Source organism: Oryza sativa, chromosome 2, assembly GCF_034140825.1.
Source record: "Oryza sativa Japonica Group chromosome 2, ASM3414082v1".
NCBI lineage: Eukaryota > Viridiplantae > Streptophyta > Magnoliopsida > Poales > Poaceae > Oryza > Oryza sativa.
Genome location: NC_089036.1, coordinates 32,131,297 through 32,151,123, shown reverse-complemented (window position 1 = coordinate 32,151,123; position 19,827 = coordinate 32,131,297). Strand labels below are relative to the sequence as shown.

General features: G+C 44.2%; 2 protein-coding genes across 3 annotated transcripts; both read right to left on the bottom strand.

Moving 5' to 3' along the window:
• Positions 1-5,388: 5,388 nt before the first annotated feature.
• On the bottom strand, positions 5,389-7,329 carry LOC4330752 (ethylene-responsive transcription factor RAP2-4). Its single transcript, XM_015770385.3, has one exon. The coding sequence runs from the start codon at positions 6,764-6,766 to the stop codon at positions 5,750-5,752; it is 1,017 nt and encodes a 338-aa protein (XP_015625871.1). The 5' UTR covers positions 6,767-7,329; the 3' UTR covers positions 5,389-5,749.
• Positions 7,330-15,107: 7,778 nt separating this feature from the next.
• Positions 15,108-19,399, bottom strand: LOC107276601 (uncharacterized). 2 transcript variants are annotated; one of them, XR_003240544.2, is made up of 6 exons: positions 18,925-19,399; positions 18,680-18,804; positions 18,264-18,578; positions 17,976-18,145; positions 17,345-17,882; positions 15,108-15,622 (listed from the first exon to the last, which is right to left on the bottom strand). XR_003240544.2 is itself a non-coding variant. In XM_026022909.2 (5 exons), exons 1-5 carry the CDS (start codon positions 19,312-19,314, stop codon positions 17,539-17,541), a joined length of 1,344 nt encoding a protein of 447 aa, XP_025878694.1. In that variant the 5' UTR covers positions 19,315-19,399; the 3' UTR covers positions 17,216-17,538. The 2 variants fall into 2 exon arrangements, 1 of the variants encoding a protein (XP_025878694.1); XM_026022909.2 differs by lacking the exon at positions 15,108-15,622 and having other exon boundaries at positions 17,216-17,882.
• Between the last annotated feature and the right edge of the window lie 428 nt (positions 19,400-19,827).

Sequence of the window (19,827 nt, the reverse complement as noted above, 5' to 3'; positions counted from 1 at the left end):
CTTTCGGCCGTGGAGATCGAGAGGAAGGGGAGAGCCATTGGCAGCCAGGCACCAATCAGTAAACCCATAATAGTGCATGATCTAGTGGTCTCTATAATTGCGTACTTGTAAGAGTTTGCATACTTGCATGCTAGCTACTCCTATCCCAGTAACCCTGTCGAGTTATAAAAGAACAAATGGACCGGGGGACACCATAAAGCAACAGGCATCGCGCACGGCAACGATGGGATGTGCAACAGCTTTCGATTTCACGTGGCCCAAAAGGTTCCCTTCTTTTCCTCGAGTCATTTTATAGCAAAGAACGGCAGGAGATTGGTCGCTAGCTAGCTTAGCTTACCTTGCTTGCTCGAGTGAATCGCCAACCAATAATCTCTCTCTCACAACCCCAGCATGCGGCCTCACATGCATGGCACATACGGCTGGGTGGATTTCCTACTGGCTTGGTCTTTGCATGCAGGGGTTAGCTAAGCTAAGCAATAGATATATGCTGCTTTGCGTGGGGCACGCACGTAGTCGGGGATGAGAGAATCTAGACTTTGACCGGATTCTGCTTGGACGAGAGGATCAGAGCTCGAGCCGCTGGAATCTAGAAACAGCACGCAGGATGTGCGAGATTCCATTTCGTCATTTCATGGGCATATAGTATAGGAGCATGTAGAATATACTCCATCCGTTTTGGAATGTTTAACACCGTTAACTTTTTAGCATATGTTTGACCATTCGTTTTATTTAAAAAATTTAAGTAATTATTAATTCTTTTCCTATCATTTGATTTATTGTTAAATATATTTTTATGTAAGCATATAATTTTATATATTTCACAAAAATTTTTAATAAGACGAACGGTTAAACATGGGTTAAAAAATCAACGGTGTCAAACATTTCTAAGTGCCCCCGTATTGCACATGTACAGTACACTACAGTTGGCAGCGAGCCTGCAGGCCTCGTGCCGTCACTCGTGCCGGGAAACTCACATGCGCGGGCTCGTCAAAAGCGGGCCGGGTCGGCCGGCTAGGCAGCCAGTGGCTTGTCCGAACCTGATCGATTGCCCCTGCCATTTACTAGTACTCCTATATTGGGGGTCGGCTTCTCCTGTCAGGTTCTTGCAGGTGCAGCTTTCCATTGGAAAGAAGACCAGACGCGGGCTATAATTCTTGACTACGGCCGTATTTAGTTTCAAAATAATTCTTTAAACTTTTAACTTTTCTATCACATCAAAACTTTCCTATAAATATGAACTTTCAACTTTTCCATCATATCATTTTAATTTCAACCAAACTTTTAATTTTGGTGTGAACTAAACACAGGCTACAACCTCACCGCGAATGTCGCAGGCGCAACTTGCTATGCGTGGAGGGTCTGATCACTGTACGGAGTTATTGGCGAGCTGTATCTTCGTTAGTTCTTCCGGAATCACTTCGTGCAAGTCCCGTGTTGACTACAGTATTATTTATATGCTCTAGAGTACTTCGTAGTTAGTTTTTTCTTCTATCGTATCATCCCTGTTTTGTGTACTGATCGTATGACATCATGGCTTTAAGTTGCAGCCCACCGTATCGTGGATTCAGGAGTGGAGAAAGAGAGACCTATGGAATTTATGCTTGGCAGGCCGGACGGAATACGCTTGATCATGCAAGAACCAAGATGGCTTACGATGCGATTCCACGCAGCCTGTCAATCGGGTCCAGCTACACTGAGGCCTACCCGGATTCTTCATCTTGGGCTGGCGAGGCCACCGCAGGTCGAGAACGCCCCATACTCCCGGCTGTTCGGCCCAAGCGATTGTACGCGAATCGCTGGCTTCTCCCACCGTCAGGCCGCTCGTCTCGCGGCCTGCTCGAGAGAATCCGGCGACGTGCAAACGTACCCCACTATGCAGCTCAGCCCACCGGCCCCCGCGGCCCGCGCGCGGCCGGCCACGCAGCACAGGGCATCGGGGCAAGCTGCTGGTGGACTCGAGTGGGAGAAACAGCCGGGTCCGCGAGCCTAAAGTGTTCGGAATAGTCTGGCCTGGCCTATGTATCCAGGCTTGATTTATGGGCTACTTCAGTTCAGGCATCAGTAGCAAACACTCGTGCAGTCGTGCTCCTGCTGCTTGTGTATCTCGTGTGTGTGGCCTGGCCTCACGGGCACGGAGAAGGCGCGTAATTTCCATCGTAAAGACTCGCTTTTTTGTACACGCGGGTCTTTCCGACCAGGAAAACGGCTGCCACTCTAGGAGAGTTTTACCGGCCGTGTACAATGGGTATAGGCCAAATGTCACGCCAGAGCCAGGCAGGAAAGGGACGATCAGGCTATCAGGAGTAGTATGTGTGGCACGCGTGCATGGTAGTTAAACCTAATCAGACTTTACTACTAGCTAAGTTCCAGAACGGAGGCGTCAATCATCAGATGCCACTGGGCTTAAAAATGTAGGACAACAGCTAAAGTTCCAAACTTTCACCCTGCCCTGTAGGTCAGTTCATCAGTCACTCAGTACGTTTAAGTTAAATTACCACCACACAGATACTACTACGACATCAGCAGGTAGGAGTAGGATCGGACTATCGGAGCAAGTAATTACCATGTCGCATTCACGCCCCCAACTTGCCGAGAAACTAATGACCTGCTCTAATGCACTTCTAGAACCAGTTTGACTGAAAAAGGAGGAAACGAGTAGCTAGCATGCTCTGTCTCCATTCGCAGGCTGGCGGATTCCATCGCTCTACGAATCCAGAGTGGACGGAGAGGGCGAGAGCGAGAGTGAGCCAGCCAAATAATGAGAGTTGGGCAGGCAGCAGCACGGCAGATCCGCAATGGTGCGTGGTGATGGCGCTTTCCGCGACTTTGACGAGCCCTACGTCCTGTTCGCGAATAGATTCTGAGAACTGGAGTAGCTGTTAAAAATTTGAAGAAGCTCGAAAACCTCTTAATTCTATAACTATAATTTTTTAAAATCTTAATAAAAGTCTAAATTATTTGGAGAGCTTCTTACATAAGGAGATTTTATGAGAAATTACAGCCAACATAAGGTTTCTAAACCGACCCTTAACTTCTACTCCCTCCGTTTCAAAATGTTTGATACCGTTGACTTTTTAGCACATGTTTAACCGTTCGTCTTATTAAAAAAATTTAAGTAATTATTAATTTTTTTCTATCATTTGATTCGTTGTTAAATATATTTTTATGTAGATATATAATTTTACATATTTTATAAAAGTTTTTGAATAAGACAAACGGTTAAACATGTGCTAAAAAGTCAACGGTGCTAAATATTTTGAAACAGAGGTAGCAGTAATCTACTACTGCTACTGCGAGCTACAGATTCCGCTGATATGAACGCATCATATGCCCGTCCACTTTTTTCCCTCTCATCAAATCCAGCCCATATCTTAACTCTTGTCCCATCTCCTCCTCCTGCTCTACACACCAAACGGCAACGCCAAAAGAAGAATATTACATTAGAACTAGTCTCGCTAGTAATTGAGATTTATTGTCGATCCTAATCAGATAGAATCGTATCGTGCGTTTTTTGCGTGTTCCTTGCCGCATTCTTCTGATGCTCAAGGGAGAATAAAGGTGCTGAGTAATTAACAGGTGTGCTTAGTTGTTATAAACAGGGAGGATTTGGCTGGAGCTATGTACGAGTGGCCTCTGGCCGCTGGCCGCTGCAGTTGCTCCCCTATGAAAGCAAAGCCGTTGATGCTAAAAGGATTTTATTTTTTTTCTTAAAATATAGCACCATATTTTTATTTGATTTTAATAACTTTTTCCCATTGTTCTCTCTCTTAAAAATGAGTATGCTTCTATCTTTCTTATCTTCTCTTTCAAGTAGGAATAGATAATAATTATGTTTAATCCTATGTGCATTTAGAAAATAACAATATAAACTAATTACAGTGTAAATTTCTAAATGTAAAGTGTGATTATAATATAAGTGTAGGTAATTTAAAGCGATTTGACTTTTCTTTTAAAGCTACTGTCTTTTATGAAGGAAAAGTTAACACTTGCAGAGTTTTTCTTATAAAACTTTTAGAAACGCTAACGTGATATGCTCTGAGTAAATCTAGAATTTTTTAACTACTTATATAGTTACATCAAAGTTTCAAACGGTTAAAAAGATTTGTTTGGAGTATGTATAGGTTTTTAGGTTTTTTTTTTTTTGCTAGGGCTTGTTTTTGTTAATCCCCTACAAGAAAGTGATTAAGTGATTGGAAAGATGTAGGTGTGGAACTAACCAAATAAAGCTTAAATTAAAGGTCTATCTATGTGACAACTCCAATTCCAAACCCTAATCTGTAGGTCACCAGTCAGAATTGGGGGGTGTCATTGGTGTCGAAAAATAGGGAGAACTCGCTGGAGTCAGGGGAGAAGAAGCCCAAGCACAAATCTTGGCGCGGTTCCAATGATCCAACATCTCTAAAATTTTATCCCCAAATTTCTGCCACGTAGCATTCCCGTTTAATTAATCCATTACTGGTATCCCTCGCAAAGTGATGTGCAATTAGGCATTACTGAGAACAAAGGGATGAAAATAGGTTCATAGAGAGGAGAGGAGAGGGTAAGGTTGGTTGGGAATGGACGATCATGATATGATGCCTCATCTCATCACCTCCCTCCGGCCGGCCTCTTTATGCTCTTCCTTAGCTTAGCTTTCACCGGCGATCGACTTGGATGGCCGGATTATTAATAAAGAAATGCGTGTAGTGGGGGCGAATAAGGGTAAGGCTAAGGCCGTAGTAGAGACGCCGATGGGATGAGATGAGGGCTGGCCGGCCCGGGGTGACCCGCATGTCGTTTTCGGAGGATAAGCTCGGCTAGTCGGGCGCTTGCATCATGGGGTTCGGCGAGATTCCGGATGCATCCGTTGCAAATTGCCATGTTGTAGTAAACAAAACGCCATTTTTGTGACGCCCCGGTGATGTTAGCGCTTTCGTGTGCATCCTAACTGAAACAGCTCAGGAGGTGAGCTGGGAATTTGGATGCCAACGAACGATGAACTCATCTCTGAGGCTCCGGCTCCTCCAATCAATTGTGTGCAGTTTACGCCTGATGCACGGTGGATGGCGGCCGGATCATTTTGTTGCAGGAGTGAAAAAAAACTGAACTGCTCTGAATATCTGAACAGCTGATAGCCTGAGAGAAGAGCCGGGAGAGGTATGAATTAGTAGGGCATCTATTTTTCGCAGCCATGAATACTTTACAAGCTCATCAAAGTTTAATTCTTTTTCAAAGATGAATGAAAACTTAACCTTTCTATGTGGATTAACACAGCTCAGTATCTGATGGTAAGCAATTGCAGGCTAGCATAGTAGCATCGGAGACATAATAATCACAATCAGAAGGCATGACAACTGATTAGGCAACTCGAGAGTACACAACTACACACATATAGATCAGACAAGCACGTGAGAAAGGTACATATAGTTACATAAGCTACTGAATTTCCAACATGTAACAAGGGATTACAGCTTAATTCTCGACCGGCCGCGCCGTGAAAAAAACAACCGGCAGCTCAACCAGGAGATCAGATCACTGAGTACACCAACGACACTTGCACGACGACGTAATACCAACGACCTTACTACTACTGAGTACTGACTAGTTACTGCTACTCGCAGCAGCCATGGCCGACGTCTAAAATGCCACCGAGCCATGGAAGCCACGGAATTCAGAGAAGATTACACAGCTAGTTGAGTTGAGTGACTCTAGCTTGACGAAGACTACTACTAGTACTAGTAATAGACTAGTAGTAGCTGCTTCTGCTTGTTTATGAGAGGATTGAGTCCCAGTCGATCTCCCAGGACGGGTACTTGCGCAGGTGGAATGTCTCCGACTCGTCCCATGGCGCCTCCGTGAAGTCCAGCTTCTCCATCTCCGGCACCGGGGGCGACAGCGGCGTGGGCGGAGGAGGGGAGCCGGCGGACACCGAGTCCTCCCCTTCCGTCGACGCCGAGCACTTGGGGGACTCCGGCTCCGCCGCGGAGGCCGCTGACTCGGCGGGGGTGTTCTTGGACGAGCTCGTGGCGAGGGACTGGCAGATGGCGGTGAGCTTGGCGTCGACGGAGGCGTGGAGCGGGCCGGCGAGGTGGGCGCCGCCGCGGCGGAGGGTGGGGAAGTTGAGCCGCGCGAGGTCGCCGCGGAGGCGGAAGGCGGCCTTGTCGTAGGCGAGCGCGGCGTCCTCGGCGGTGTCGAAGGTGCCGAGCCACAGCCGCGTCCGGTTCTTCGGGAGGCGGATCTCCGCCACCCACTTCCCCCAGTGGCGCTGCCGCACTCCGCGGTAGAGCTTCGACTGCGCCGCCCCGGCGACCGCCGCGAACGGCCCCGCGCGCGGCGGCGACCCGGACTGCTTCATCGGCTGGCCACGCGGCCGAAGGAAGGCGCCGGCCAGGGCCCTCTGCTGCTGCTGCTGGGCCAAGAACTGGGCCTGGATCTGCTGGATCTGGGCTGGGCCCAGGTGGGTCAGCCCCATCGGCCCGTTCGTCGCCGACGCCGCAGGTGAAGCAGCATGATACTGCGAAGAGTACAGCGGAGGTAGCTGCGAGAAAGACGAGGTGGTGGTGGCGGCGGCGGTTGTGATAGAGGAAGTGGGATAAGATGGGGTGGGCATGTAAGAATCTTGGCTCATGGAAGGAGAAGAAGAGTAGTAGTGGTGGCAGGGGGAGGAAGCGGAGGAAGAAGAAGCGCTCCTAATAAAAGGTTCGAGCGCTTTCATGAGCTCCTGATCCGAGGATGCGATCTGGTGTGTGCTAGTGTTATACTTGTACATGTCTATTGCTGCGGCCATGAGGACTGGATGGAGGTAGAAGATGAAGATGGCAAGGGTATGGAAATCTTAAAAACAGGAAAGAAAAAAGGGGTGCTTTTTGGATGCAAGAAGTGAAAAATCAGCCCTGTTCCTCAATAAAAGTAGAGAAACAAAGGGTGCAAAGAAAGAAAGAGCTTTTGAATAGAAAGAAGAAAAATTTGAGAGGATGAACTAGAAGGGTATTGCAAAACAACCCTTTCTGGCCTTAGAAAAGCAAAGGAAGCCTAAAAATCGGCAAGAATCCAGAAGAGAAAAAAGGTTCTCTGGATCTCTGTTCCTCCTAGGAGAAGTTGATGGGATGAGAAAGAACCTGTACGCACAAGAACTCCTCTTTCGATCTAATAAACCCGAAAGAAGTACCTTCTTGGGACAGGACCTTTCTTGTGTGTTACCTGCTTCTAAAAAGATCAGAGAAGTTCAGAGAACAAACCTGTTGCTGCTCGTCGCTGATGATTTTTTTCAGATCGCTCAACCTCACCGTGGACTGGGATGGGATGGGATGTGGCTTTGGTGTTCTTGGGGTGGGGTTGAGGCGTCTCTCTGAGGAAGAAGAGGCCTCACACCATGGCCTTTATATAGCGCCACTTTGGCCGTGCAAGCAACGCAACGCAACCGAAGGCAAGCATCTCTCTTCCTCTCTGTTCATTGCCAATCTTTCTCTACAAAATATACAAAAAGAAAATAAAAGGGTTTTTTTTTTGAAATGTGAATTACTAGTACAAATAAGCTGTAGCTTTCGCCCATGCCGTCAGGCCACGGCAGGTAGCACGCGGGGGTAACAAGTTGCAGCCAGTGAGGATGCCCCACGTGTGCTCAGGACAGGGGTGTGCACGTCGCCACACTGTGTTTTGCTTACGTGGCGTCCTGTAGTTGGTTGATGGACTGATGGTGGGCTGGATTGACTTCAAATTTTGCTGCCCTTTGTCCAGGGGAATTCGCCTTTTGGATTGCGCCAAGGGCTAAAAGCCTTCTCCATCTGAGGCCATTACAGTTTTGAAAAGTATTCAATGACTGGCATTTACTCTGTAAATTAAGATATGTTGGATTCTTATTCTTTCATTCATTCTCTTTCAGCTTTACTTTGCGTAGTTTGATGGTTTGCCTCTACTACCATATCTTGAATATATTCTTCTTATTTTAAAATCACCTTGTTTCTTTCGCTGGGTTGGGGGAAAAAAATCCAGAACTGCTATTGTTGCGTTACAAGAAAAACAGTGGTGTGAATTGGTAGAAACAATTTGAGCTTGAACTGTTCTTGGTATTGGAGAAGCGGGCACCATTGATTTAGACATGAAAAAGGACATTATTGATTTCTAGTGCCTCCTCAATTATATCGCCATTATTTGCAGGTCTAATTACAAGCGCTGTACAGCCGTGATTTTATTATTGGCAAATTGTTTTCCATCGGTCAACACAGCCACGTGATCGTATAGTAGGGAGCCCCTCAATAATGCATTTTGGTCAAAAACTTATGGTGAAAATTTTACAAACATCAATTCTTGGATAGCAACATAAGGAGGAAAAAATGGCGAGGTGAATAGTTTTTTCAAACTTTGCTGGTTACAATCAACCTTTCAATGAGCTGATTCATGCGTCTGTATGTACTGTACGTGGTTGTCTTTGGACTTTCGAGTTTAATCCTCGTGATACAAGTGTGCTGATTGTAATGTTTCACCTGTTCAATCTGAAATTACATGATGATGCAAGCTGAAGAGAAGGCCGTTAGAAGCAGGGAATTAATTAATCCGTTGCTTATGCACTGAAAAAGCAGCAAGCTAGGGTGCAAATGCGTGTTGGGCACATTAAAGCACAAACGGGAAGATGTTGCCGAAGATTATAACGCCACACCTATTCGGAGCTTTAATTTCGGGGACACTTATATCATCCGGAGAGATTGTGGAGTACGATATGTGTACGCCTTGATTTTGCCAAACCGTGCGATTTCTCTAGCAAATCAAACCTACACGAGTCAAACACGTACGATACATTCTCACAGTACATATAAAACCACATGTGGGCGGAAACTATTTTAACAGTTTAAGTGTATGTCTACTCGTTTATTTACATGTCATCCAAAATAGTTATGAAAAAAATAAAAAAATATGAACAAAATAGATAAATATGTAATATATCAATCCACAAACATGCAAGTTAAAATTCAACTTCTACAAGTTGTAACAAAAATAACAAACAAAACTCAAATTACTATATGTATATTTACAATTAAATTTGTTATAACTTGTAGAAGTTAAATTTAAACTTGTGTATCTGTGGAGTGATATATTACATATTGATATATCTTATCAATTTTTTTTAAAAAAATTCATAACTATCTAATTGACATGTAATAAATGGGTAGATGTCCATTTGAGCTATTAGAATCCATCTCCTGCATTTGTGATTATCCACCAGCTGATCGAGACCAGCTTCAAATCGTCGAAAATTAGAATGGCCAAGTAATCTGCCCCGATAGGAAGGGTACTATAAGCACACAAGCACAACCTGCACGACAGGTTGCAGCGCCTTCTAATATCGATCCCGGCGAACAAAAAAATCTGGTGCAAGTTGAGCGCCCGCGCGAGCAACACAACCGTGGGCACGGAGCTGGACGTTGACACGCATATCGGTGATGAGAATACGAGAGCATACGAGACGGGGAGATGCCCCGCCGATTTGGAGCCGGAGATCTCGAAACGATCGATGCCGATCCACGTGGGCAAGCGCTGCGTACGTCGTCGTGCAACGCGACGCCTTCGTTTTCGATGGATCCTCCCGGCCGCGCCCGCGCGAGGTCAGCGTCTCGCGAGGCCGCGAAGCAAAAAAAAAACGCAACGACGCGCGCGCGCGAGGTGGTGGGCCGCGACGATCGCACGGGGATCTCCGCGTTTTTGGCAAGAAAACCGTAGCATTTCCGCGCACGCCCGGTGTGCTCGGCTCGTTCGCGCGGCACGGGTCATCTATCGTCGATCGCCTCGCGGCTGCAGGACAGGACAGGAGGAGGAGGACGAAAAATTGTTCGTTCCGGGTGGCTTACGGTGGCACGAAAGAAAGTTGCGCTTGATGTTTACGCACGAATAGTCAGACCGATCTACGACCACCGATCACCACGGGATCGAGTGGTCTCGTCCATGCCACGGATTAGTGGATGAGATCGAAAGCAAGGTGATATAGTACTTAACAACAATTATTGGTCACCAATTCAGGGCTATCAAGTAACCTCGCTCTGAGTAATGATTATGTGTGCATCAATGTAAATTAATCGATCCATGCGTAGCCAAGATGAGATGTGACATTTTTCTGGCTGTAGCGTTGTATTTATGTGTGGAAACGCAAGGTCAAGACGAGGGGCTAATGAACTGCCAGAAGCATCTGGATCATGGAATTGCAAAATAGAAGTAGCTGCAAGTACTGTACTTGCATCAGCCTATATAGAGATATATACAACGAATGCTAGCGTCTCCCACTACCGAACTCACTAATCAAAGATATCCCTCGAATTAATCTAGGAGCGCTGCTGATCGAGAAGATAGGCATCGGGCACTAAAAAAACTGCTGCATCATTTCGACGCAAAACTAATCTCCATCAGACACTAGTTAATTAAGATATACTTGTTTAATTAGTCCTGTGTGAGCTCTCCAATTTACAAAGTTGTGGACAATGGAGCTCCGAAATGAGCTAGCTCAACGACAAAAACACTCACTAGTCCTTCCAAAATTAACCTAACTAAGAACTCCTATACTAGTACAGTAATTGCGTCGATTAGAGGCAGATATTGGGGTTGCGTTGGATCATTGGATGGATGGATGTGAAGAGGAGGAATTTTTTTTTTTGGGTGGTGGATGGCGGCAAGTGGTGGACGGGTGGTGGTACGAGACGGCGAGCATTTTTGTGTAGGTGAGCTCCTCCCCTCCCCTGGAATCCAATCCAATTCTGATGCGCGTGCCGCGCCCCCAATCATTCGATTCACGTCAATTTTTGGTGTTTTCCTCGACGCCTTTTTTCACCGCACCCATCTTGTTCACGCACGCACACCAGCGCGCCGCAGTTGGCGAGCTCTCGTCCTCACCAATCAGGTTATCTACCAGCTTTACACGTACGCGAATTTCTGTCGGCTATTGGCGTGCTTCTGCTTCACGTAGCTGAAAATACGTGCTACGATCCCTCTTTGACTAGAGGGTTCAGGTTCAGCGAATGGTTGGTTATCTTATCTGAGCAAAACTCCTTCCGATGTTCATATGCCAAACGAAAAGTATAGTATAATTCGAATACGAGAAAAGAGCAGTCATGTTCCATCTATAATAAGGTATGAGGTGATGAGGGAGAGCAGCACAAGAGAAGAAATGGGCAATGCTCCAAGCAATTGTTGGCTAACCGTGCGTGATTAGCATCGCCCGAGTCAAAAAGACGCGGGGCCTAATGGAAAGCTCCCTTCTACTCCACGCGACGCGATACGGGGCGGCCTGATCACGCACTCAATATGGACGATGTGGACGTGTGTGGATCGGCGGTGATCGCCGACGCAATCAATGGTTCTCCGGAGTTTAGAATCGTTTTCTCTTAAAGTGAGTGGATTTTAAACTATCGAAGAGATATCCTAATTGTTTATATTTATTCTGTTTTTTAATATATAATGCTATTAACTTTTAAACACATATGTGACCATTCGTATTGTTCAAAAAGTTTTTTCAAACGTATAATATATGTAAATCATGCCTGAGTAATTTGAGTGATAAAAAAACTCACGATAAAATAAATTATAATTATGTATTTTTTATGAATAAGACGAATGGTCAAACCTAAAGTTTATGGCATCATCTATTAAACAAATGCGGTAGTAAGTTATTGAAATAGTTATAAAAATAAAATAAATGAGATGATAGATTAATAGTATGTGATATATCACTTCACAAACATGCAAATTAATAAATTCAACTTTTACAAGTTGCAATGAGAAGAACAAGTAAAACTATAGTTAATGTATATGTACAATTAAATTTATTTTTTTACTTAGAAGTTAAATTTTACCCTACATATTTGTGGAACGATCTTTCACGTATTAATCTATTTTGTTAAATTTTTTATATATTTATAAATATATAAACGACATGCAAAAAATGGAAAATATTCAATCAAGAGTTTGGAATCGTTTCCCCGTAAAATGGCATGGAAAACAACAAAAATTTGTGAGATGTGTGTGGCGAGAGAGTATTTTCCCTCTCTCTCAGTATTGCATTCTTAAATATTCTTAAAAACTGTCACAAACAATAATCACGGCCATTTAATTTAGGCCCTGTTTAGTTGGTGAAATGAAAATTTTTGGATGTTATATTGGACGTTTGACTGGATGTCGGAAGGGGTTTTCGGACACAAATGAAAAAACTAATTTCATAACTCGCCTGGAAACCACGAGACGAATTTTTGAGCCTAATTAATCCGTCATTAGTACATGTGGATTATTATAGCACTTATGGCTAACCATGGACTAATTAGGCTCAAAAGATTCGTCTTGCAATTTTCCTCCCAATTGTGCAATTAGTTTTTCTTTTTATCTATTTTTAGTACTCAATATATGTGTCCAAATATTCGATGTGATATTTTTGAGAAAAGTTTTTAGGAAACTAAACAAGCCTTAACTACACGGACATTAAAAGAAAATCAGGTGTGCTAACAACATGACATGTCAATGTTAGTAAGAGTTTATTAAAATAAGATTAGTACATATAGCATTTTCCTAATTGTGAAGTAACTACCAAAATAGGAAATGCTTCACGTAACAATTATGTTTTACATAATAGGAGTAGATCTCTATCTCCATTGGCATTTCTTATTGTTTTTACAGGGTTGGTGGTCGGGTGATAGTGCCATACTATCATGCGAGTTCATCTAGTTTTTGACTTGGCACCTCCAAGATGCGAGTCCTGAAACGCGGCTTCTGCGCCATGGCACGCTACTCGCTAGTGCTCCACCATCTTCCTCCCATACAGGAAGAGCCCAAAGGGACAGTAGTGGTGTAGTCGTAGTTGTGCCCGTGAAAGCATGAGCTCCTGTCTGCCCTCTTCAATACTTCAGCTACCCGAGGACAGAATACTGATAATGGGTAGGCTAGTAACAGTAGAAGTAACTGCACGCACTCCTGCTTCAGATCTTCAGAGAAACTGTGCAGCGTGCAGGCACATGCTCCTGCCCGCTTACCTCCTGATAGTCTCTTGTGTCCTGCGAGCCCGAGTCTCCATGGTGATTTAATTTGTGACTTGTAGGTAGACTGGACTGGATCATAGCAAAACAATCATGGATAGTTCCCGTTCTTTTCCGATTAACAGAACAATTAAGATACAGATTCTATCTTATTTCTGTTTGCACGTTTTTCAAATTACTAAACGATACTCCCTCCGGATTGATAATACTTATCTTTTAAACATGAGCACGGTCTCCAAAAAATAATTTTCACCATTATTTTCTACTATAATATGTATAAAAGTGTTAACAAATATATGATTTTATTAAAGTATTTTTTAAGATTAATTTATACATGTAGTCACCATATTTAAAAGATAAATATTTTAAAAATGATTCATGATTAAAGATTCTAAAGTTTGACTTCACCCTTATCTAAAACGATAAGTATTATTAGCCCGGAGGGAGTATGTTTTATAACTTCATATATATAATTGACTCTGAAATATCAAATAAATCCATGTTCAATTTTATAATAATTAAAATTTTATTAACCACGCGCTAATAGTTTTCTCACTTTTGTATGTGTGAATTTAATCTTCATCAGACTTACTTTGCGTGTGTGAACTTAATTTCGAGCAGACCCTCTTTATACAATGTGCAGCAAAGCCACCGCTCTGACTACATGTTATTTTCGGCCTATTCACCGATTATTTGCTCCATGCTATCAAAAGAACGGTTTCTCAAGCAATTCCGTCTTTGGGACTGTCTATACATCTCTTTTCTGGCCACATCATTCAAACTATCTATTAAGTTTGTTTCTCAAAATGTTTAATTTATCTCAATATCCAAATAGATTGTCCATAGCTATAATTTAGTGAATAATTGTTAGAATAAATGGGCTAGGCCCGATTTTTCTATTAAATCTCAAGGGGCCATAATAAATGTTAAGGATAATAATACCACCCTGGGAATTAAAAGAGGAGTATCTCAACTTAAATAGGGAGTTATTGGAGGCTCCCTGTTTACCGGTTGAGGTGGGGATCAGAAAGCCACGCGCGCGCGCCGAGCCGAGCTGGCCGGCCGGGCCGAGGTTGGTTACTTTCCAAACACTGGTTCTTCCTCCTCCTCGCGCCGCTGCCTGTGCTGCTACTGCTTCACCGGTTCTGATCGCTTGCGCGCACAAGAGATCGGAACGAGCAGGGCCTCCGGAACTACACCTTCGCCTGAGATCTGTACCGGGTAGGCGGGTTTTTGGGGAGTGCTTCTGCACGACTGCTCCTCGTCCTCTGTTCGTTTTCGATTGTTCGTCTGCATCACCCATGTCTGCCCGGGAGCTGGTGCACCGATCGATAACACCAATGGAGGTAGTTCTGCCTCACAATCCATTGGAGAGACTTTCACAGGGTATAACCCTCTACTGTTATTTCGGTTTTTGATATTTCTGTTAGTCACAATGCTATTGTTATTTCGGTTTTTGATATTTCTGTTAGTCACAATGCTATTGCGTTCTATGTATGATGATGATGCTTATTCTATCTTAAGCATGCTCCTATTTATGTTTTATTTTATCACTAGATCACCCCACATTGTTCATGTCATGATTATTGTCTTAATATTTTGGATTAAAATATGACGATATATGACTATATTTTCAACAATAATAATACTTTCTCGGTGCGTAAAAATTAACTTCTAGTTATGTATCTAGTTATAGGCTTATGTTAACATCGTCACAAGAAGTTTTTTAAGGAGGGAGTATGTTTTAGACAAATATATAACAAATTATCCACATTTCGTAAAATAAAGGAGCTATTCGTAACGATGGCAACTACAGTTGTGCTTTCAGTTCCTTGACTCTGCGATTTGTTAAAGCTGCAGTCCATGAGCAGTTAGCAACATGATGGCAGTTAGATCCATCATTAGGGTGCGTTTGCCAATGTGTTTCCAAAGAGGCTGGTGAGATTGGTACCGTATCATCTTTTCAGCTGCAAACCACAGATGGCGCACATGGTTTCCATCAGTCTGCAGATAGCGTCTTTTTATTTTTGTAGTTTTAAAAAATGAACTGCAAACACGTCCCCCACAAAAGAAAAATGCATTAACATCCATTAAAAGCAATGTCCTGGAATTGAAAACCTTAGCGGATGAATCACGTGTACTTGTTTTGAGATTTGCATGTCTGAAAGGAGCATCTGTTCCAAGAAATAAAAGGAGCACAAATCTCTACAGCGTCAAATTATATGTGAATATGGCACAGAAAAGGGAGAACATCATCTCCACTTTACAAGCTTCGGATCTTGTAAAGTTCATTACGCTAAGATGAATGATGCTGGTTTTGCAAGAAGTCTACTTCCTTGCTTGCAAGATTTATTCTCGCGAAGTTTTCAAAAACTAACAAAGAATTCTTCTCGGAGAAGAAACAAAGTTTACAAATGGCTATTTGAAATCTCTCTTACTCTTAAAGAATCACACATTTGTTAATTTGCCAGCATCGATCAAATCACTCCGGGAACCTGTTCTTGAAGTCCATCTACAGCTCAAGAAAGAAACGTTTCAAGTGTTTCAACCGTACCCGTGAATTGTGAATTGCGATGGGATCCTTCAATCTCTCTGGAATATTTCCAGCAATCACGACCCATCTTCTCTAGAATTATGTCCTGAAATTACCAGGTATAATGTGTTAGCCTGCCATGACAGTAGTAGTTTATCCTTATGTGATTGTGATGAACTGATGATCTCTAGCATTATTACTCCTTGGGATATATTCCTCCTTTTATGACCGACAGTCGCGTCGCCGGCGGTCCCCATGGTTGGGCCCCAGAAGATCGCCATGCAGTTCCTTTTTATTCTTTCACGGGGAAAAGGGTGAAAGGGGCTTTACGCCGCAATGTGAACTACTGACATTTTATGCCACGTTTAGAAATGAGTAAAAAGGTTAATGTGATTTAGATACTAGAGTAAAAATTCGTGCTTGCGCTTTCGACGCTTTCAAGTTCTCTCTAGTCTCTACTATCAGTAAATCAATCTAAATCATTTATAGTTTAATCAATCATATCTATTTATACTATCATCTTAATTATTGATTGTATATTTTTTTCTACTGACAGTATAATTGGACTAAAATTATATAATAAACACACATTCATTTCCAATTCAGTTAGCAAACGAATTCAGTTAACTGGATATAGTTGCTGCTCATATTCTTTTGTTAACTGAATTGGGTTGTAATGAATTTGACTAGTACAAGTACAACCCAATCTAACGCGACACAAAATCATACAGTATTTTAGTATAAAGTTGATGCCCACTAATTTCTAAAGCTTCACATGCAAGTGTGTCACATCATCACTAAATAGCAATTATTATCTAGAGTTTTTTAAATCACGTGCAAGTGTATCACATCATCATACACTAGCAATTTATTATCTAGGGTATTTTAAGTATCATGTAAACATGACATATTATTTACAACTTTATTGTATTTTTAAAATTCAATATGCAATTAATGTAAAATTATTATTTACATATTATTTTCACATTATTCAAACATATACATCTATCATTTCTATCATTTCTATAATGTATAAAATTCATTCATCTATATATCGTGCGCATCATGAGCGTTTCACAGGGCCCAGTGGCCAAGCCTTATTTGATGCACGTGCTGTTATGCTTACATAGGCCGGTCCATGGAATCTATCAGAATGGGCTGCAAAATTGGCACAAACGGAAGATGGCACGCTTAAGCGGCAGAATATTCTTTCTGAAATTTGAACTCGGAAGCTCTCAAAGCTCAGATCTCTATATTCCATAAAACGCTGGAAATTGATAAAACAAACTATCCGCAGACAATTAGTAGAAAACGATCTTTTTTTAGTTTGAGATAATAAGTAAATGGGTTATATCTCCAGCCTATACCGTTAGACACACAACCATTAATTGAAAAATGATCTTAGCTCTACAAATATGCAAAATAAGTGCGTACTCCCTCCGTCCCAAAAAAAAAGACAAACCTGAGTTTCCATGTCCAACGTTTGACTGTCCATCTTATATGAAATTTTTTTATAATTAGTACTTTCATTGTTGTTAGATGATAAAACATGATTAATACTTTATGTGTGACTTATCTTTTTAATTTTTTTCATATTTTTTTCAAATAAGATGGACGGTCAAACGTTGGACACGGAAACTCAGGGTTCGTCTTTTTTTGGGACGGAGGGAGTAGATGATATAATATACGCTTGCACCCATGTCCATATAACACTTCCAACTTTATTTGTTAGCATTTGGACTTTGGAGAAGTGATGAAAAAAAAGTGCACGAAATGTTACAGATATCCTAAAATGATTTTACGTAATATGCAAATGATCAACTCTTACCGTTTGAAACTTTTCCAATCCAGCCAGCCAATAATATAAAACGGCGTCACATGCAACAATTTGTATTCTCTCCAAGAATATGAGCAGATTGAATTGCAGTTTAGATTGAACTGCTCCAGACCAGCCAATGTGACTGGAGAGGGTCTAGAGGGATGGTGATTTCTGCTCATTGTTCAATATGTGTCTTATGGTCCTCAGTTACTGAGGACAACATCTGAAAGTTCTGTTTGGAGGACCTCAACCTCCGTAGAATCTGTTACCTCCAGGTCTGAAGAAAGAAGACGCAAGTTACATAAATCTTTTGCAGAGTTAGTCCTTTGGAGTCCCTTTGAGCCATTAGGTGCCCTTTCAGTAATATTTGCCAGAATTTCCTTGGTAGCATTGTGCCAGATTGGTTGAGCTGCATCAAGAAATCCAGAAACAGCCAAGACCGGAAGATCAACACTTCCTACGTCAGGTTCATCCTTGTCGTCTCGTCCATGGTAGTCTGAACCACCAATCTTCAGAAGACCATATGTATCTGCCAGATCACTTAATCCTGTCGAAGATACAGTCCCCGGTTATTCCATCGAATCAAAGTTCCACTCGAGTGATTAAAAGAGTTTATTTTTACGAGCATCTTTGTTCATACCTGATAGCTTGCCATCGCTTCTGTAAACCTCAATGCCATGCAAGCCAGCAGCCTTCAAATCCTTTATCACAGCCACAGGATTTTTCAGTGCCCATGGATGAGCTAAAACTGCCACACCCCCATTTCTACAAACTAATTGCACCACAGACTCCCCTGCTGGTTCATTGCCACTGCAAATGAACAGAAGAAAAAACACACGTCCACACCACGAGTAAATCAAACTACTCACCTGATAAGTATAGTTGCAAAGACATACATTGATCATGGACAAATTAGGAGGATACTCACGTGGCATAAGCAGGTCCACCGTCATACAAGTACCTGCTAAAAGCTTGCCTAATGTTCTCAACGTATCCAGCTTCTACCATGGCGCGAGCCACGTGCAACCGGCCTGGAGCCACTCCATCCCCTGCAATGGTGCACACGTCTTCGAGCTCCATGGGCATGTCGAGGCTCCGAAGCTTCAGCAGCATCCCCTTCGCACGGGTATAGCGGCCATCCCTGATGCTACCGAGAAACCTATCGAGTTCTTGTGGTTTTGCAGGGCCCAGACTACCGTAGTACGCGAGAATATGGACGGGTTCCTCGGCTCCTATTCCATCACTGATTAAGATCAACGACATCGGCAAGACGGCAATGATCAGACATGCAGGACTGTGTATGTGCAAGGCGGTAGAGACTAGAGAGTACGATGTTTTGGTTACCTTGGTGAGTACATGGCGCTTATCTCGACACCGGGTATGATCCTGATGGAGCACTGCTTCGCAGATTCGATGGCCTCGGGGACGCCGGCCATGGTGTCGTGGTCAGTTAGCGCGAGTACTTTCACCTGCGCTGATCACAAGGGCATTAGCGTTAGGAAACGCGACGATTTGCGGTGACGACGAGTGCAAGCGTGACCGAGATCGTTCGTGTTCGCGGGCATTTCGGTGCTGTGCTTACTGCTTACCCCATTGCGGTGCGCGCGCTGGACGAGCGCCGCGGGTGAGAGCGAGCCGTCGCTGCACGTCGAGTGCGCGTGCAGCTCAACCGCGACGCGCGGCCGCCGCCTCCCGGTCGCAGCGGGGCGCTGCCCGTCCGCCTCCTCATCGCCCGCTTCGCCGCGGCGCGCCCAGCGGAGCACGGACCTCAGCGCGGCCTCCTCCTCCTCGCTCGGCGCCCTCCTCCTCCTCTTCTTCTTCTCCTTCCTCCGCTTCCTCTTCTTCTGTTCCTCCTCCTCCTCCCGATCGGCGGCCACATCGTCGTCCGGTGCGGCGACGACGACGTCCACGGCCGCCACCTCCTTCTTGATCTCCTCCTCGGAACTCGTAGCGGCGGGGGGTCGAGGCATGTGTCCCATCCGAGGTGCAGCGGCAGAAGCAGCGTGCGCGGGCGTGGCAATAAAGAGAGAGTAGCGTGTGTGGGAGAGGGAAAGGCCAAAGGCGTCGTGTGTTGAGGGCTTTTAAGACGAGCGGTCGCCATCAGCGACAGGAACGTGGTGGATGGCCGTCCCGTGTACCGATGGTCGCGGGCGGCAGCGGCAGCGGCAGCGGCAGGGAGGGGGGCCGCCGCGAGCGCTCGTGTCGCGTGCCGGTCGTGCTGCCGCAGCCGGCGGGCCTGTCGTGCACGGGTGGCGTTGCTCATGCGAGTACAGGTACAGACGTTCAGTACAGCTAGCTGTCAACGTGACCGAACTATGCGGGCCGGGCCGTTGTACAGGGAGGTGATCTATTGACCGGTCATGCATGGCCAGGGCGTTAATTGAACTGTTTGTCTGATGTGCCGTTCCTAACGCGCGTCGCGAGCAGAAGTCGCGCGCACCCGCCGACGCGTACGCTGCGCCCGTCGCTAACCATATACTCCAATTAGCACT

What these genes read in the sequence shown, in the direction of transcription:
- LOC4330752 (XM_015770385.3), bottom strand. Translation starts at nt 6,766, where the DNA reads ATGGCCGCAGCAATAGACATGTACAAGTATAACACTAGCACACACCAG.
- LOC107276601 (XM_026022909.2), bottom strand. Translation starts at nt 19,314, where the DNA reads ATGGGACACATGCCTCGACCCCCCGCCGCTACGAGTTCCGAGGAGGAG. An exon ending in AGCGCCATGTACTCACCAAG is followed by an intron (nt 18,579 to 18,679) that starts GTAACCAAAACA and finishes GATCTTAATCAG; the next exon opens with TGATGGAATAGGAGCCGAGG. An exon ending in AAGCGATGGCAAGCTATCAG is followed by an intron (nt 17,883 to 17,975) that starts GTATGAACAAAG and finishes TATCTTCGACAG; the next exon opens with GATTAAGTGATCTGGCAGAT.